This window comes from Anabrus simplex, chromosome 2 (genome assembly GCF_040414725.1).
Source record: "Anabrus simplex isolate iqAnaSimp1 chromosome 2, ASM4041472v1, whole genome shotgun sequence".
Classification (NCBI taxonomy): Eukaryota; Metazoa; Arthropoda; class Insecta; order Orthoptera; family Tettigoniidae; genus Anabrus; species Anabrus simplex.
The window spans coordinates 1,221,354,123-1,221,373,655 of NC_090266.1; the positions used below are offsets into that span (position 1 = coordinate 1,221,354,123).

The following is a 19,533-nucleotide window of genomic DNA, read 5'->3' on the forward strand; positions in this document are numbered from 1 at the left end:
TCAGTAGAGCTTGCAATGACAATGACAATAACAATATTCCTCTCTAGCTTTATTAAAACCTATTAAATCTTTGAGAATTGCAGTCCTAAAATGCATAATAATGATGTTATTGGTTTTATATCCCACCAATGACTTTTACGGTTTTTAGGGATGCTAAAGTGCCGGAATTTTGTCACACAGGAGTTCTTTAATGTGCAAGTAAATCTACCGACATGGGGCTGATGTTTTTGAGCACCTTGAAATACCTCCGGACTGATCCAGAATCGAGCCCACCAAGTTGGGCTCGGAAGGCCAGCGCTCTACTGTCCAAGCTACTCAGCCCGACCCTTTAATGCGTGGCTTTTTAAGTTAACATAAATTCTTACTTCACCAATACATAACAAATATCTTATTGCAACTGAAGTGTTTGTGGAAATGTCACTCATACCCACATGGCTTGACTGAGTGTTGAATCTCACTTTTGTATGTGTCATTCAGTTTGTATTTTGCATCATTATAATCATCATGAAATATGTGAACTTATACACCAGACCTTAAAAATGTTGTTTTATGATATACCATCAGAAGGGCTGGATGGACATGCTGTTAAAGTTGTTAGGCAGGTACTGAACAGATGTTCAATTTGATCATGGAGTGTCCTAGAGGCACGTGATATGGCGTCATCTCAAGGTTCTAAAAAGTATGTTAGTAGAAGCGGTTTCATTTAAAATCATCTCAGGTTCTTTTTTTCTATGCCATAAGTATTTCAATATTTTCACACGTCTTTAACTCTACACCTTAGTTAGCTTTAAAAATTTAACTTCATATCTTTCTCAATGTCTTGGAAATTATGGTGGTTATTATAATAAATATGTTCTGCAAAGGCTGAATATCTGTTGTATGTCATAGCCTTAAAATGTTCTTGGTATCGCTGGGTTAGTGTCCGTCCAGTCCTTCCGGTGTAAATAATTTTACAATCATAAGTGAGCCTGTATACTCTTGAATTGTTGTAATCATCTTTTTTATTGACAGTATTTGAATTAAAGATTTGTTCTGATATTTTATTTTTAGTTCTAAAAACTGTTTTTAACCTAAATTTCTTGAAGATATTGACAGTTTTAAACATTGCACTTCTGAAATGTGTAAATGTCACATTACAGAGGTGCTAACTATTACGGATTTCACTTCACGATTACGGCATTAAGGCCAAAGGGGAAATTATTACGGAATAGGGATATTATCATGAAAAAATAATTTTGTGAAGAAAAAAAAGAAGGAAAGAAGAAAATTGTACTATTCATTTGGAGCATTACTGCTCAACCCTCAATACTTATGAGTTGACGACGATACCAACTCGATCATCACTTCTTTCTGCCACCCGTGAGCATTATGGATTTCATTGCTCTCTTGCTTTTCTGCTCTTCTCCTCTATAACATTGTAAGCAATGTTTGTATTTGCAGTATTAAAAGCGCATCTGACAGTAACTGTCCCCAGAAAGAGTTTTCAGTGTTCATAGGAAAAATCAGACAGGATTCAGGCCTACATTAAGCACATCAACACTGGAATCGCTTGTGGTTCAGAAGACGTAAAAGTCATCACATGGGAGAAGAATGCTTCAAGAAAACCTACACTGAAAATCAGTTGCTGAGTGCGAAATAAACTACAAAGAATTTGTCACTGAATGTGCAAATTTTATTGTGAAATATGAGATACTTAAGAATAGATAGCTGTTGGAAGGGCAAAGAGGGTGCCATTGTCAAGTTGGGGAGGAATATGTTTTGGATTTGACTAAAAAAAATTTCTGAGGATTGTACGGGTGTTGAAATTTACTGATAAACCACTTCAAAAGTTGGCACCACTGCATAATGATTATAATCTAAGTTTTTCTTATTTACATTATTTTTTTTTTACTTCCTTTTTTTTAAATGTCTAATTCTGTCTACCATTTCTGGGCTATGACTATTCACTTTTTCAATTTATTTTATTATTTTGATTTCAATTTATTTTCTTTACTCAAGGGGATTCTTAGCATTCTGTTAATGTAGCTGTTATATGCTGCTTGTTTATGGGTTCCTGAATTATTAGAATTTTTGTTAATTGTAGTAATAGATTGTGTGGGTTTTCTGAAAATTTCAAAATCTATACTATTGCTTTTTTCTCAATGTGAGGTCTAAAAAATGTAATTTATTGTTTTCTTTTTCCATTGTAAATTTGATATTATTCCCAAGCTAATTTAAAAAGCCCAGAAATGTTTCGGGAGTAATGAGGTCTGAAATGAACATTAAAACAAGAATAATAGTTACCACCACCTTTCCAATACTTATCTTTCCTATATTTAGGAAATAAACATTACAACAGGCGTTGTAAGATGGGACATGTTTCGCTTAACAGTAGTAAGCATCATCAGCCGAAAATAAATCTTAGCCTAAAGTTAGGTCAGGGCCCTGAACCTAGTGTCCTTAACATATATGGCACCCTAAGAATCAATATTTATATTTATAAAATGAAAATAGGCTTAAAACTAGTGTGAAAAAACATGGAATAGTAAGTATTGGAAAGGTGGTGTTAACTATTATTCTTGTTTTAATGTTCATATCTGATGTCCAATACGGACTACAATGAGATTTATTACTTGTAAAGTAATGAGGTCTCCGTTTAAAAATACCACCTTGTAACTGAAACTGAGTTTGATTACATTAGTATAGATGAATACAAGAAGCCAGCCCTCAACTTAAATTAGATAAATTTAAAAAAAACATAAAATGGGAAACTTTCATTCCGATTATTTTTAGTAAAAAACAAGATTGGGAGAATTCACAGTTATTACACTCTGTTTGCTACCACCCTAATAATCTTGCATATTCCCACACGCCCACAAGTCCTGCCCCATTTCCCCACTCTACCTCCTCTTTGTACGTTTCGACTGTGGGAGCGGTCGAGAGCTGGTCTCCATAGTCAGAGAACATGGGTAATACATGCAGGCCACGTAACGTAAATTAATTTCGTTCATTAAAACTTACCTTAAATGTTTCCTGTCAGTCACCATGTTTGTAATTCTTAATTTGATTTTTATTATCCACTTTACAGACTAGAAAACAGACTGTTCAACTTAAGTGAAAACTTACTATTGTCAGCCTATGACTGAACACAGTAATTGATTCAACAGTGTACAGATATCAGTTGAACTGCATCAGGGGACAGCGGGAATATCACCAAAAAAAAAAAAAAGGCCTCCAGCTCAAAAACTGTTTTAACGACCACCACCTCATATTTTTAACTTTCGTCATGTATTTTAAGGAAAATTTTTTTTAACAAGCACTTCTTATTGTGTGTCTAATACTTTTAGTTTATTGTGTATATTTTACTGAGGACGATCGTATGCTGGGTCAAAACATGACTATCTGAAATTTCACCATAAGTGGATGTAATATTGAGTATTGACTAGGAGGATAATCAACACAATTTTGTACAATTTGTAAGAAAAAAACCTTGAGATGATGCAATATCATGTGCCTCTAGCACACTCCATGATCAAAGCTGAACGTCTGTTCGGTACCTGCCTAACAAATTTAACAGCATGTTCCAGCCAGCCCTTCTAATGGTATGTTATATCATAAAACAACATTCTTTAATGTCTAGTGTTTAGGTTCACACACTCTGTCATTTGTTTTTTCATTGATGGACCTTAGTGTCTGGAAATTAGTTTTGAACTGAACAATTGTGTGCTGATATGGCTGTTTGATTTTAATAATACTTTGTGTGATTTATACAAATTTTTTCTAGGTGTTGGATGGTCAGGAGCAGCAGGCAGTGGGATTTGCTCATAACATTGCTCACTATCTACCAAATCATACTGCTCTTATATATAATCTTGGATTAGAGCATTATGCATATCAGATGGTAAGTGATGTAATTCTCAGAACTAACAACTGTTAACCTTACTTGGTCTTCATACTATTAAACAGCATACTTCTAATTGTTCAATAGATGTGTAAAATAAAGTTCTGAAATTGTGAGGTAATTTAGATATAATGTTTAAGAATATTTATCTATAAAAGTGTTTTGCATATGTTGTCTTGAGCCAGAGAAAATGGTAACTATGACCTGCTTGATGTATACTGTGGAGGTTTCTGCCATTTTATATTAAAGCCTTGGGAGGAGCAACCTAGCCTGGTCCTGAGTGACCTCACCAAGTTAGGGCTCGCTGCTCAGGAAACAGTCGAGAATGATACAGGTATGCAAGACGAGCCGACTTTGCCACCAATCCGTAATCTTACTGGAGGCTTCCCGGTGGTGGGAGAAAGATCTGGAAAGTGAACCCAGAGCATTTGAATTTTAGAGAAGTCTGAGAGACTCTTCTTTCACAAAGTATCTGGTTTCCCTATTTAAGGCAGGTCAGACGAGCTTCAGTGGCTCAGTGCAGTTGAGCAGTGCAAGACGAGTGCAGTTCTGTCCGTGAAATGAGTGTTTGTTCTGTCTATCATCAAGGAGTAGTCTCTCATGTCCAGCTGCTGTGTGTGTGTGATAGGAGTCTGCAAGGGACAGTGAACGAAAACTGTAGTGAGTGTACGGACAGTGTACGACCTAGAAAATTGTGAGACTGTGTTGAGCGCAAGCTGTGTACCAAGTGGCTGTGATAGGCTATAAGTGACAGTTGTGGAAGAGTGTATTGTGTGATAGTTTTAGTTTGTAAGCAATAGAGTGAGCAACTAGTGTGACTAGTGTAAGTTGTGGTCCTGGTATGCCTGAGTATTGTGTAATCGATTAGTAGTTAACATTGATGTTTTCATGGCCCGTACTTATAGAGATGATACAGAATTTTCGTGTTTGGCCGTGTCAAGAAAACAATGTGAAAACTGGTTGCTTTTCATAGAAAACTTTGCTCCGTGTCTTCAGAAGAAAATCTGGGCTGTTCAGGAGGAAGACTTCTCCAATCATGCAGGTTTGAATTTTGTAAGTGGTGCACTCATTCATCATCAGATGGCACAGCACTAGCATTCCAAGCGAATGTGGTAGAAGAAATAAATAGAAAATAAAATGAAGTGCAACAAAAAACACCCAGGATAGAATAGAATAGAGCTGAAGAATGGAAAGAAAGTGTGTGGATAAATAGATTATGATGATAATGTGAGATGGTCGGGGGGGGGGGGGGCAAAAACCGGTGTTCACGTGTTATGAAAGTATGACACTTTACGTATCATCTGAATTGAACCATCTGGTGATGAGGAACTTCACCGAAACGCTATAACAATAGTGAAAAGACAGGGACGTAAATCCTTAATAGCTGACAACCACGTATTACTTATTTCATAGCCAGTGTCCCTGTTGAAATTGTTATGATAGCTTCCCATATAATTCTAGATCTATTGTGGTTAGTGTGGGTAAGAGCTTGAACATCTTGGAACACAAAATCATGACCTGACGATAAGGCATGCTCGGCTATTGCTGACTTGACTGGCTGGTTGATACTGACATTTCGTTGGTGTTCCTTGATACAAGTACCAATGGACTGGCATGTTTGGCCAATGTATACCCTGCCGCAAGTACAGGGAATTTTGTACACCTCGGGGTGTAATAGTGGGGACGATTTGTCCTTGCTTTTACCTAAACTGTGAACAATTTTTGTGACTGTGCCAAATATGGTTTCTTTCTTACTAGAACATCCAAGAAAGGAAGGCATCCGTCCGACTCCATCTCCATAGTGAATTTAATTGAAGGATGTACCACTTACTATGACCAACTGTAAAGCATTCTTAAATTCAAACCAGCATTATTAGAGAAATCTTCCTTGTGAACCGTCAAGATTTTCTTCTGAAGATGTGGAGCGAAGTTCTCTGTGGAACATAAAGAACTTTCACCTTGTTTTATTGATACGGCTAACGACCAAGAGCCTATATCAATTAGTAGTCAGTTAGGAAATCCTGGAGTAAATGCTACCAGTTGTGTATTTATTTACCTACCCCTCATTACACATTATAGTACGATCAGTTTCTCCAATAACACTCAAGTCAAATTAGTGGTTGCTCTGTATTTCATAAGCAGCAGTGAAGACAAATTGTCGGCTTATCAAGGTTGACATATTGTTATAAAATATATTCCATATTGTGGAGGTGTTTATGATCAATATTTCATAGTTGATATTCTGTATAAGCTCATAATTCAAGAATGGAATTAATTATCTTAACAAGTGATTAACAAATGGGGAAATAACCTTTTCAAATATTTGTTTGATTTATGGAAGTGATTGGTAAAGAAATACTTGAGAAATTGCAAGGCAAGAATTTACACGAGAGGATAGAGCTCGTGTCATTCATTTTTTGGGGTGAAAGCAAATACATATGCAAAATAAGAGTACTGACAGGTGGACAGTTAAAGAAAAAGAAAATGTGTGTCAAGGTCACCAACAAATTTAATGCCAATGTTGATGTTTCAAAAAGGAGTCTACTACAGTAAACCAAGGAGCAAAGGCAAGCCGACTCTGTACAGGCCATGAAGGCCCTTAAAAGAGTGAAGGTAATAGCTTCCACTATCCATAACATCAGGACTGAGTGGGATAGGCACCGTGCGGGATGTACCGGTGGCACCGCACAGCGTTACTGAGGCAAGTTAAATGTGGATCTTGCGTCTACTCAGGAGTTCCGGAGTGGCTTGAAGAAATTATGGATCTGAGCATTGAATGCGGATTTCTACCCATCAAAAGGGTGAAACTTCCTGCGTAAATAGGCATGTGAATGAAGTGAAGGAAATAAGAACAGATGATGTGTCAGTTATTTCTGCAAACGTCTGTGATACAGTAAACTCCAGGTAACTGTATAATTGTGTATTTTTTGTTATCCCATTTGCACTCCACATGCACTAAGTAAATATGAAACTTCTAATTTTTATTGGAATTTGTTTAGATTGATTCAGAGCGCAGTGTTCTAAGTGGAGAATGTCCCTGATCTTCAGGAGTAGGAGGATCATGTAAACACATTGTAATTATACTTTATGATGTCAGCAATGAATGCTGCTCCTCCAAGACTAGTTTGACCTAGTGCTACCAAGTTCTAATATTTGCATTGTTACTTGCCACTTGTTCTTAAATTCTAAGTACTACATTCTTAAGTAAATAATGGTATTTGTTTTTTGAAGATTAGTTAACACACAGCACTTGTGAATTATATCATCTGCATATGGGAGAAGTTCGATAAGCAGTTTAGTTAAAATGTGAAATATTTTAACACGTTGAATACATCTTTCGACGTGAATTCTGACATTAGCAATGCTGAGAACCTTGTTTATTTCCTCAACTATGAGTCTCCCGTTATGTAAGAAGGGTGGCATTACAACAACTATGCCTCAACCTTCGAGTCTTACTTTTTTGTAACAGGGAACCCTTTGTCAGCCATTACCTCAATCACCAGCTTGTAATGATGACAGCAGTCCGCTATCATAATACATGTGTTACTGGCCCTTCCGCCATAGTATTTAGATCTAAAGCAACTTCTTTAAAAGTAAATTGGAAACCTCTGTATTTACACCTGCCAAGTCTCTGCGTTCAGAATCTTCTTTACTGGACGAGTAACCTTCAAAGCATATTGATTCAGTTAATTCATCATTATTAATCTTCTTATACAATACCCCTACGTAGGCCAAAGCTGTCGGGAATACATTAGCCACGGAGGTAAAAAACAAACTATGGTCACACTGTTACTTACGTCAGTTTCTGTAAATGCATCCATGAATTTACTCCTACTGTTACCATCTACTTCTAGGATCTCATTCACTTCTCTTGCTTTTCTTTCTGGTCTATTTAACACACTTTTGAAACTCTCAGCAGCCAAATCATTTAAAATATTCCTTTTATTATATACTTTTGGAAAGATCATAGGGACTTAAGCAGTATTTGCAGGATGACCAGACTGCATATTACCAATGAAATGTACACTGCAAATTCTTGAGTGTAGTGTTAGTTCCCACCCAAACCATTTGGGTTAAAAGAAAGAAGAAAAAATATTTTTGTGTAGATAAGTAATTTCTGTCAATGAGTGAAAAAAGACAATACTTGCTTTTTACGATTCACTGCTTGAATCTATTTTCGTTGCATTTCTACCTCGGTTATCCTCTTAAGAAAAGAATAGTAGTATTTCTGTACCTATTGGAACACCCTACAGCACAACACAGTATGGAACTTCCCCTTCCTTTTTCTTTCTGCATTTTCTTACACCCTACATTCACGATTCCATTTAACTACTTGAAGCAGCATGTCCGCATTGAATTCATCTGGTTGCTGCTAGAGTGTTGCTCATGCAGCGTATAGAGTGGTTAACTCTGTGCCTCCTGAATACCTTTGCCCCTAAGAATTAACCTGGCACTCATTTTTGGTGCTGGCTGAGGGAACCTTGTGGCCATGTGCCTCTCTGGAATTGGAAATCTCTTTTCTATTGGAGACTCTCTCCCCTGTCCTTCCAGGCTGAACCAAGCATTCTTTTACTGCCTCACGTAGGCAGGTCCTGGGGGGAATTAAAGGGCTTTATGAAAACTTCAAAAGGCAAACCCAGGAAAAAAGGGCTCTGGACAGATTTAATTTGTGTTCAAGGTGGTGGAGTGGCTCTCATTCTTGTGTTAAAGGGAACTTCAGTTCAGCTGTTGGACATCGAAGATCAAGTGTAACCTCTTTGCAATGCCCGCACTAATGCTCTGCCCAGTAAGTTTTGTTGTATTTCCATCTTTCAAGACATGTTTATTTTTATGCAGTGTTTATTTAATTTTCGGTACACATATCAATTTCAGAGGATGAAGTAACTGTGGAAGTGGTTGATACGGTGCTGGAAGACAAATGCATACCTGCCAACTTTCCCAATTTAGGCGAGAGACTCCAGATTTTCGACAGTTTTTCCCGCCTCCTGATTTTTCTATTATTTCTCCCGATTTTATCTTATTTTTTGGTGAACTTCATTTATTTTCAAATCCCGACATTTCAGCTTTGTACGCCAATGGCCGGAAGTCCTTCGCTCATTGGCCGCTTTCAAATGAAATTTGACGTTTATTAATACGATATATGCGCGTGAATGTGTGATGTTTATTGGAACCTGTATATCACGACTCATATATAGATTGTCAGTCTCTCGTTCTTGCATGTTATGTTCGCGTTCGTTCACATCAGTCAATTATAGAGACTAGTCGCTAGATTTTGAGTCTTTTTTAGTAATTTAGGGACAGAATTTGGAGGATAGCGACTTTTTTTTAGATAGGAACCATTTGGAGACAATTCTGGCAAATTTTAATTTATTAGCTACTTGATAAAAATAGCATTGCACTTCGCATAATCGCACAGGCTTGTGATGTAATATATTAATATATGCATTTGCTAACTAATGGCGTCTAAGTGCATGACTGATTCACGCGTGTGGAGCATGAGTTCATACTAATTTTGGAAGGCTTATCAGAGACCGATCATCTCATTCACATACTTCCTGTGAGGTAATCGAGATGTGTAATTTTTAGCCTTGTAGCCTCGTATAGCAACAGTCGGGTTTTGAGACAATACGTGTTATTAATATATACCATAGTACTCTTGTATTTTGCAAGATATGTAGAACAAGCAGTTTTGACCAATTTTATCTCCTGATTTGTGGTTTTGTAAAGTTGGTAGGTATGCAAATGAGGTTTTCTCTGCAGTCTGCACCCACTAACGGGTATGGTGACTGCCTGCGACACAGTTATTCTCCACTTCTTATAGTCTTTCATTGCCTGGGAAGCACATTTTGTCATACTGCCCATACTTCCGATGAATGGAGTAAGATTGGGATGATAAGTTTGTACGATAGCTATACTCACAGTTTCAATCTTTCTGTGTATTTCTGAGCATGAACGTCCAGGGTTTGATATTACAGATCTCAAATTGAGAAAGTAATCCCATCTGCCTCTTGCTAAGAGGTTGTTGTGAGCTCTGTCATCACTCTGGACTTATTTTTATGCAAGTCTGAGGGTTCATTCTATCCTTCCAGAAGTTTCATTAGTGTAAACTGGAGTGAATCCAGTCAACCATTGGGAATTTTTGAAAATATTCCACTCGGTGTACTTAGATCGCAATGCAAATTTGAAATTATTAGTGCTTGACTTTGATAATGAAGGATTCATGAATTAATATTTCATTCGTAATTTCAATTTTTATTTCAGTTTAATCATTGATCGCTTTCACCTTGCAAGGTGGGGTGAATCTGATCACTAATTTATTTTGGAAATAAAAACAGTCGGACTACCGATGTTTTGAAATTTCTTTTAAGATAGAATATTTTCAGCGACGTCTCAAATTTTATTAGTCTTAATTTATAAAAAGCGTACAGTACATTTAATTGTAACAGTAGTGCTGTAAAAAACATTTGAATTAAGAATGATTTCCAGACAAATCTAAATTACATGAGTTTCATGGGATAAAAATAACTATCAACACAAACGATAAATTATTCAACATCACAATCATTTGTCATTAAATATATGTTTACCACACCTTCTCCTTCCGTATTGTCTAATCGTGTAGGGGAGCATGAGGCAAATGAAGAAACAGACAAGAAGGAAAAAGAAACTGCAGAATTGAAAAAGGAAATTGCCATATTAAAATTTCCTATCAAACAAGGGTCAAACATTGTATTTATTGGCAAAATTGACGGCACAGAAGTTGATGCGTACAAAATTACAATTTTGAGAAACAAAGTTCTTGTTCGTAACATTTACTTTGTCTTTCTGGATGCTGAAGACTCAACTGAGGCAGAGAAAGTACAAATTGTTCGAAAGGTTGTGCCAGGACATGATTTTTAGAGTTGGACCCAGAGCCTTGTTATGTGCTAGCATGATCAGATTCACTCTACAAAATTGCAGAATTATAATGAGGTACAGATAGTGTCAAAATGATGTTAACTATAAACATGTAAATGAAGGGTAGTATTAAAAATATTTGTATAGGAGTAAAAATATCATAACTTCACAATTCTGCAGCTGAACTACTTGGCAGTAACAGGAGTGAGGCATGTGCAAGAAACATCTGCTGGCTCTGTGTGCTATAATTAACCATTATGTCTGCTATGGAGTCCGCCTTCTTGGCTGTATGATCAGCGTTGAAGCCTTTGGTTCCAAGGTCCCGGGTTCGATTCCCGGCCGGGTTGGGGACTTTAATCACGAGTGATTAATTCTTCTGGCTTGGGGACTGGGTGTTTGTGTTCATCCCAACACTCTCTTTTACATATTCACAGATCACACCAACTACAAACCACCTTAGAAACACGCAATAGTGATTACATCCCTCCACATAAGGTTTGCATCCGGCAATAAAAGGGGGCCAAATCCACATGTGCGACACAGTTTGCACCTACAACCCCCCAGGTGTGGGAAAAGCGGTAGTAAAAAGAGGAGAAGGAGAAGTTGATCTGCTATTGAAAACAGTGATCGGTTAAGAGATTTTTGTTGAGTGCTTCACACACACATTATTTCCTACTGTTAAAAAATACATATTTTTTGGAATCACCTTATTTTACAGTCTTGGTGTCATTGAAGAGACTTACTTGGGGAGTGGGGTAGTTTTCTGTTGCTTTCCTCACTAACAATTGAAGTGTCCGAACCGAGGAATCGAAGATCATGCTGAAAATATGCACACACATTGGGTGAGATCAACTAGACAGAACTGTGAGAAAAAAGGTTTCTGAAATAAACTCCTACCCTCATTAGACGGCCGTGAGAGTATCACATTTTTGAACTGTGTGCACTGGTCAGGCATCCTTAGAATGTATTATTTTACAATCATATAAGCTATCGTAAATACAGACTACTCCACGTAGTTCTTACAACAGTGATGCCCATTGTGATAATGTTAGAAAAACAAACCGGTTTTACACCACCCAATTCGTGTGAAACACAGACAAGTGCAAGTAGAACATTGTACTTCACTGTTGTTGAAACAATATTGCACAGGGTGTTCAAAAGGTCCAGGGTTGTTGGACAAGTACTGACTTCAGTACCATGAGTATTGCCACATTGAAGTAAAACAAGGGGACAACAATTAGTGATACATCGCAGATTGCATTTTTAAGATTGTATTTCTCTGGGCCAAATTGATGCCAGAATTCAGTAACTGAACAGTGTTTGAAAATCTGCAAACAAACCTTTTCCAGATCCTAAATCCGTATACATCCTGTCACGACCACGTATCATGACGCGCCCCTCTCGTATCTCTGTGCTGAGCGAACGGAATCGAGCAAGTCTTGAATCCGCAACCTCCGAGATTGAGAAGGTTGGGAGTAATGGTCTAGAACCTAAGTGAATGTAGAACAGTAGCAAGAAGTGACAGTGCTTTGAATATTTAAGTGAGTGATAATTTTATTTGAGTGGAAATTCAAAATATTCAAGGCATATAATTTAGTACAAATTTAACATAAAGCAAAGACTAGTGGAAGCTCAAGTCTAGTGTGTGTGTAACATTGTGAAATATCCAACAGAACGGTGCCAATGTGGACATATAAACGCAACAGGAAGCCCCAAGGGCAGTTCGAGAAGCTAGTGGAAATAAAGTGCCACGTAGACCAAAATACGTTATTGTAGAATGTTCCGCGACACACCCTATTAGTTTAGTGGGAGGAACATGTGAGCCAATCAGACTGAGACACAACAGAACTCTGCAGTGGTAGGGGTTGGTAATTGGTAAGACACTGGAAAGATTCGAGAAGGTAGCAGTGAAAGATATCAGCTAGAGTTTGAGAGCAGGAAGAGAGAGATTCTCTCCAGCGACTGAGAGACGTGTGGTGGCTGTGACCCACAGAGACACAGAGAGAGTGAACCTACTCCGCTGTTAAAGAAATTTAAGTAACGGCAGAGTATTATTATGCTCAACAAACTCATAATCAACCAGACAACCACAGAAAAGAAAATTGGACTTGAGTTGGGGAACAGCAGTATTTAAGTGTACCGAGTTCGACTTTGTGGATCTGCATTTCCGTTTCAACTAGTCATCATGACATCCGAGATGGCTACAGCATCTCAGAAGAATTGAGAGAGAAGACAGGAGAAGAGCAGAAAGAAGACCCTTGAACATGAGCTAAGTGTTCATCAGGTTTCTCTGTTCTTTTGGCATTTGTAAAGTAACATAAGTAGAGAGAATTTGAGAGGACAAGGACTTGAGAAAACCTATCTCAGACAACAACCATCCTCTTTGTGTAATTTGTGTACTTGTAACAATGTACAGATATTTTTAAGTAAAACAGGTGAAGGGAGTTGTTAGTGAATGGGAAGTATAGCTTTGTCAATGTCTTGTGTAAGCTCCTAAAAATTGAACCCAAGTCCTCAGCCTGTCCAGTCCTTAGGATCATGACAATCCAATGGTAGGAGGAATCATCATCAGTTGTATGTGCTTTTCACTTTCTAAAGATTTTTGTCCCGAAAAGGAATCCCGAAGGGGGCGCAATATTGCCGGGTGGCACTTACTGTTGAATACGTTATGAAACAAATCTTTCAGTTCTGCGGATCCCGTTTTTCCGGATTTTGTAGGAGAAATGTAAATATTTTCATGTGAAAATATTGTTTCTTTTAAAGTTATGAATAGATGTCCTAGCAATTTCCCAGCTGCCATCATTGTTGGCATTATTGTATATCCATACCTGCCAAGTATTTCGGTTTTTCCGTAAAATGTACGGATTTTGAGTGTGTTTTACAGTTGTACGGATGAACATTATTGTACGGGTTTTGAATATCCGCGCTTGTATTCGCTTTCTGCATCTAAATCGGTTTTGTTTGACTCTCGATAGTAGCTGGTAATATGAGATGCAGTGGGTGAATTTTGACCGGTAAATATATCGATAATCGTCCTCGATTGTAACTCAGAGTATATATAATCACATTATTGATTATCACCGTGCTTTTGTCACCTGTCGACATCAACTACTACTTCATTCACTGAGATGTTCCTAAACAAGTAGCAGGCTTTGTTTTTGAAGAAAAGAAATCGGTGAAAAGTAGCAGGCTGTGCATAAATAAATATATATATATAACAACCTGTTTTGTGGCAAAGCAGTAAAAGATAGTTAGCTCAGTTTTGTCTGTCCCAGCCTTGGTGGGTGATTCCACGGGACGTAATATTGGTAGTTTGGTAATTTCACAGTTAGAGCGTTACAAAATACCAATTAAAAATTGTGTAGCGTTCTGTTCCAACATTGCTCCAGTCATGATTGGAAAGAAGAATGGAGTTGCTGCTGTTTTAATGGAAACACAGTCATCTGTCTTTATACTGGGTTGCGCATGCCATTTGATTAACTTGGCTGCTGAGAAAGGTGCAAGCAGTTTGCCTGTTAAAGTTGATGAACTATTAGTCGACATCTTCTATTATTTAGAAATGAGTTGTAAAAGGAAGGAACGCCTTAAGAAATTCCAAGAGCTTCACAACAAGGAAATGAAGAAGATACTGAAACATATTTGCACAAGATGGCTATCATTGGGAAGGTGTCTGCAGAGGCTGTTAGAGCAATGGGATCCACTACTAGGTTTCTTTAAAGATGAGGTGCTTGTAAATGCTCCGTGTGCATCAGCTACTAGATTAACATCATTTACGATCCCAAAAGCCGAGCCTGATAGTCCCAAAGACCATGGAAAGAGGAAAGCTACTGTGTCGTCAGAATTGGTCTCTTCAAAAAGATTTGCATGTGTCTCAAAATCTGACACTCCTGTGCTAAAGAATAAGAACATTATTCAAAATCGTGAAGAAATGTTTTTTTATGTTTCTGTCATCAGTCTTAAATAAGGCATACTGTGCCTTCCTGTATGCTGTCATTCCTTTATTTGAGAATCTCAATTCTACACTTCAGAGTGCTTCCCCTCACATTGATAAACTACTAGAACTAACGACGAACCTGTTAAAGCAGCTGCTTTCCAGATTTGTTAAACAAAAAGTGATCACAAGTTCCCTTTTATTGAAAGTTCCATGGCATTCTATTGAGAATCAGAGAGAATGATGAGCTAATCATTGGCGTTCAGACAATGAACATGGTGAAGAAACTTAATGATAGAGATAAATCAACATTCTTTTCGTCTGCCAGGGGTTACTTCTGCACAGCATGTGATTATATTACTAACAAGTTCCCTCTCAATGATGAAGTACTGAAACATGCAAAGGTTGCAGATGTTTCAAAAATTGAAGATGCCCAGTTTTCTTCTGTACAATTCTTTATAGAAAGATTTCTATCATTGCTGCCGAGGAAGGGCAGAGAGTCGGTTAAGGATGCAATGAATGTGCTTCAGAACCAATTTGTAGCTCTTCAGATTGATGACTGTGCTACTGTTGAGATTGAGAATCTGACAGATGACACCAAATGGGCTCGCTTGATGACCATTCGTGGAGCTGACGGTGATCCTAAGTACGATAGGATATCCAGGCTAATGCTTTCTGTTCTGAATCTACCGTACAGCAATGCTGAGTGTGAACATGTGTTCAGCTTGGTGAAAAAGAACCAGAATCAGTTTAGGTCCTCAATGTCAAATGAAATTCGGGATTCTATTTCTGTTTTGAAAACCAGAAGTACTGGTCAGTGTTACTCAAGTAGTTTTTCTCCAGAATTTCTGAAGAAAGCAAAGAAAGCAACTCGTCCCCATCTGTCCTCTCCAACCTGTGATGGATAATAAGCTGCATACTGTGAACTTGAGAGAATTTTGTAAATAAGTGTACATGTTTAGTTTAATTTTGACAGTGACATTCATATTGTGACCTGCAAGTTTACAGTGCAGAAAAACACTGTTTTGTGTACTGTGTGAACTGTTCCCGGTGTTAAGTGAAAACAGATGAGCACTCATCAAGATGTAACTTAGTGTAAGTATTTAATTTCAGAGGTGATCATAACATGTATTTGACTTGTATTAGTATTGTTTGTAATCTCCCGCCTTGCCATCCTTTTTCACTATGTCTCAAGACTTTGCGATGCATGCACCATTGTTAAAAATTTTCCGCTTTAGGATCTTTTGGATTTCTCTTTTTGAAAGTTGGCAGGTATGCATATCTGTGCATTGTTGCCCCCACTGATTGCATTTTGGAGCGAACCGTTCTTGCTCCTTTTATAGCCTGTGTCCTGCCCAAACACATCTCCAAACCGAACCATTTTTTATTGCTATTATGTTTTCTGGGGCCGAAAGACTCTAGAACAGTTGTAATCTCTCCTACAAATATTTCTGCTGCTGACATGATGTCTATTTCTTGATGAACTTTCTTTGACTAGTTGTTATTTTCCACAAAAGAATAATATAGCGATCCATAGAGTACTGCACTCATGAATGACTGTTTTCAAACCCTGTACATTTTTCGTCCTACGCAGCCCACTGTTTGTTGTGTATTACTTCATTATTTTGATGGACAACGTCAAATTGGTTTTTTACAACACATGTCAGTTTTGATTGCAAGTAATCAGCTTCATTTTCCGTATCAAATTCTAATCACAGAGAGTTACAATAATTGAAAATCTTACAACTTTTTGATACTTTTTATTTGCTTTTTAGCAAATTATTAATTATAAACAGTACATGTTTCGTTCTCACTTGAGAACATCTTCAGCTGTTGTTAAGCTTAGGTGAATCACTAAGTTCCTCAATACATTATTTTCAGGTACATTGTTCCTCTTAAAGACTATTTGAATATAAATTACATTAAAATGATGTTAAAACAATGTGAGGGTTAATGGGTTGATGAAATGAGACAGGATGAATACATAGTTAGCCTGCTTAAAAACTATATCTATTCATTAGAATAGTTGTTAAAAGTTTCAACTCTACTTAAAATAGATACAAATTTATTAATGTTCCACCTTCTCAATACTAAAAATCATTTGATGTTTACAAAAACATTATAATGATATTAACAGGTACTAGTTTCGGTCCACTGTGGACCATCATCAGCCTAGCCGAAGTACAAAAGCAAAAGACTTAGTCATAAAATAGAATGAAATAATGTGGAGAAATGAGAGAGGATCTAAAAGGATGGAATGGTGGTGGAATGACATACAAAAGTGAAAAACCGTATACATGAAATATGATAAATGTAGTGAAGATGCGTTAAAATTGACAAATAAAATCTTTGTGATGTCACATAAAATCTTCTGATGAGAAAGTCTTTGGTTAACGGAACTCCTGTGTTGCACAATTAAATAACGGAACTCCTGTGTTGCACAATTAAAGTTATATCTGGTATATACGAAGTCCTATGTTTCTGGAAAGTTCTGGATGTGAGTTCCACATTAGCGTAGAGGGAGAATTGTCCGATGAGACCAGCATAAAATTAAAAGTTGACAGAGTTGGGCATGTTCTATGGTGGAATGAAAACTTGCTGTGTTAAACAGAAGTAGTCTCAATTCAATCGGAACCCAATGAACCTGAAGAAAAGAAGTTGAAATGAACGCGAGGAATCAAATAAAGAACGAGCTAGGGAAGAGAAACAAAATAACGATGATTCGCCTTGCGCTATGTAGAAACAAAATTGCTGTATTGAATGCAACTGGCAGAGTGAGCGTCGCACGGAGTAGATCAGCAAGAGAAAGGAGAGGGGGAAAAAGTGACGTAAGTGGTGGAAGGTGGGAGGGATGGAAAGTGGATCAAGGCGGGGTGGGTGAGAGCGGAACTGATGGTGTTTGTGTTGGCGGGGGACCCTTAATTGACTTAAAGAAAGAGTTTTGAACAACCGATTTGTTTTTCCTGTAATAAGTAATGAAGAGGTCAAATAAAATATTGGGTTTCTCAGTTATTTCGTTGAGATTGTAATTGGCATTAAAATATTGATCCAAGTGTATGTAAACATTCTCAATTATATTGAGTAGAGGTCCTTTCTTAGCTATTTCGAGAATGTCCATGTCTGTTTCAGTGTTCGTGAATTTGTGGTTATAGTCGACCATATGTTGGCCGATGGCTGAGAATTTGTTATATTTAACTGCATTGAAATGTTCCGAATATCTAATATTAAAGCTCCTACCGGTCTGCCCTACATAAGAGGTATTAGAACATGTGTTACATTTAAGCCTGTAGACACCTGATTTAGCGTACCTGTTTATTTTATTAATATGTGGTGTGTTATGTAAGGTGTGCTTATTGTTCTTGTTGGTTTTAAAGGCTACTTTCATACCTTTTTTCTTTAAAACATTAGTGATCTTGTGAATTCCATTGACGTAAGTAAACGTGGAGAAAGTCATGTTTAGATGGTTCTTTTTTAAGTGTGGTCTTGGGGCGAAATTTATGTTTGTTGATGATATTTTCTATAAAATGGCTGTTGAAGCCATTGAATCTGGCAATGTGACGGATAGTATTCAATTCGATATGAAGATCTTTCTTATTCATAGGTACGTTGAATGCTCTATGTACAAGACTGTTAAAGGTTGCTTTTTTGTGAGGGCGGGGGTGAGTTGAATCTTGTCGGATTGTGATGGCCGATTGAGTGGGTTTTCTGTAAATCTTGTACGTTAAAGACGTCTGTTGCACACATTTTGACGTAGTTATGCGTAATGGTTTGTTTGATGTTATGATACTGTATTCAGCCGCTCTGTATACACATGCTTTCATATGTGAGTTAGTAGATACAGACGTCAATAATGAAGCACAACATTTACCTGGCACATGAGTTATTAGTAAGAAGTATTCCGTCACTTTGCTCTTCATCCTTTCTTATATATAATCCTTTATTTAGGAAACTGACCCTTAACGGGTTTGCCATAAGACACAATGTTGTATGATGTTTGTTTTGGAATATAAATGGTTCCTTAAGAGACATGGACCCACGCACAGCCACCTCAGCAATCGAGGCAAGGTAGCTTTCATTGAGGGGAAACCTCTTTCACAAATCGGCTATCATCCCTATGGCCGGTTTCTGGTACACCACCGTTACCTGTGCGCTTGTAACTTTAACTGCGCTGTTAACTTTAATGAGTTTCCGGAAACTTAAATCCAGACTTATAAGCCTTCGTAATAAACTGTACGCCGGGCTGAGTGGCTCAGACGGTTAAGGCGCTGGCCTTCTAACCCCAACTTGGCAGGTGCTCAAATACGACAGCCTCGTGTCGGTAGATTTACAGGCACGTTAAAGAACTCCTGCGAGACTAAATTCTGGCACCTCAGCGCCTCCGAAGACCTTAAAGTAGTTAGTGGGACGTAAATCAAATAACATTAATAAACTGTACAGTTATCGTCATGTTTAGTATCTCTCGTCCTCCAATAGATGTAACTACGCAAATGTTTCTAGGGTTATTTTAGTAATATCTAGTTAGTTTTAATAGCAGAATTTTTCTACAATGAAAAATGGTTGGCAAATATGTCCAGTTATCTCAATCAGTCTGATTCAACATATAATAATCTCTCATAATATGAATATACTATCAAGAAACACGTGCTCCGCTACGGTATTACACTGAAATTTATAATTGAATGCTTATTGTTTTAGATATGTAATCCGCCGAAATTCGCGATCTGACTCGTTTTCTACGAGAATCCGCCAAAATTCGCGATCTGGCTCGTTTTCTAATAGATTACGACAAGTTTCCTCCCATTTTTCAATCTTTCTTTCCAGCAAT

The 19,533-nt window shown here is 37.5% G+C and overlaps 1 protein-coding gene across 2 annotated transcripts in view; it reads left to right on the top strand.

Annotated features, from left to right (window-relative positions):
- The window catches only part of LOC136864812 (uncharacterized), a 163,176-nt gene that overhangs the window by 65,666 nt on the left and 77,977 nt on the right, over nt 1–19,533 (top strand). For both annotated transcript variants that reach the window (XM_067142237.2, XM_067142238.2), the window contains one exon: nt 3,764–3,880. In XM_067142237.2, the coding sequence (XP_066998338.1) occupies nt 3,764–3,880 (117 nt within the window). The remainder of the gene's footprint in view (nt 1–3,763; nt 3,881–19,533) is intronic.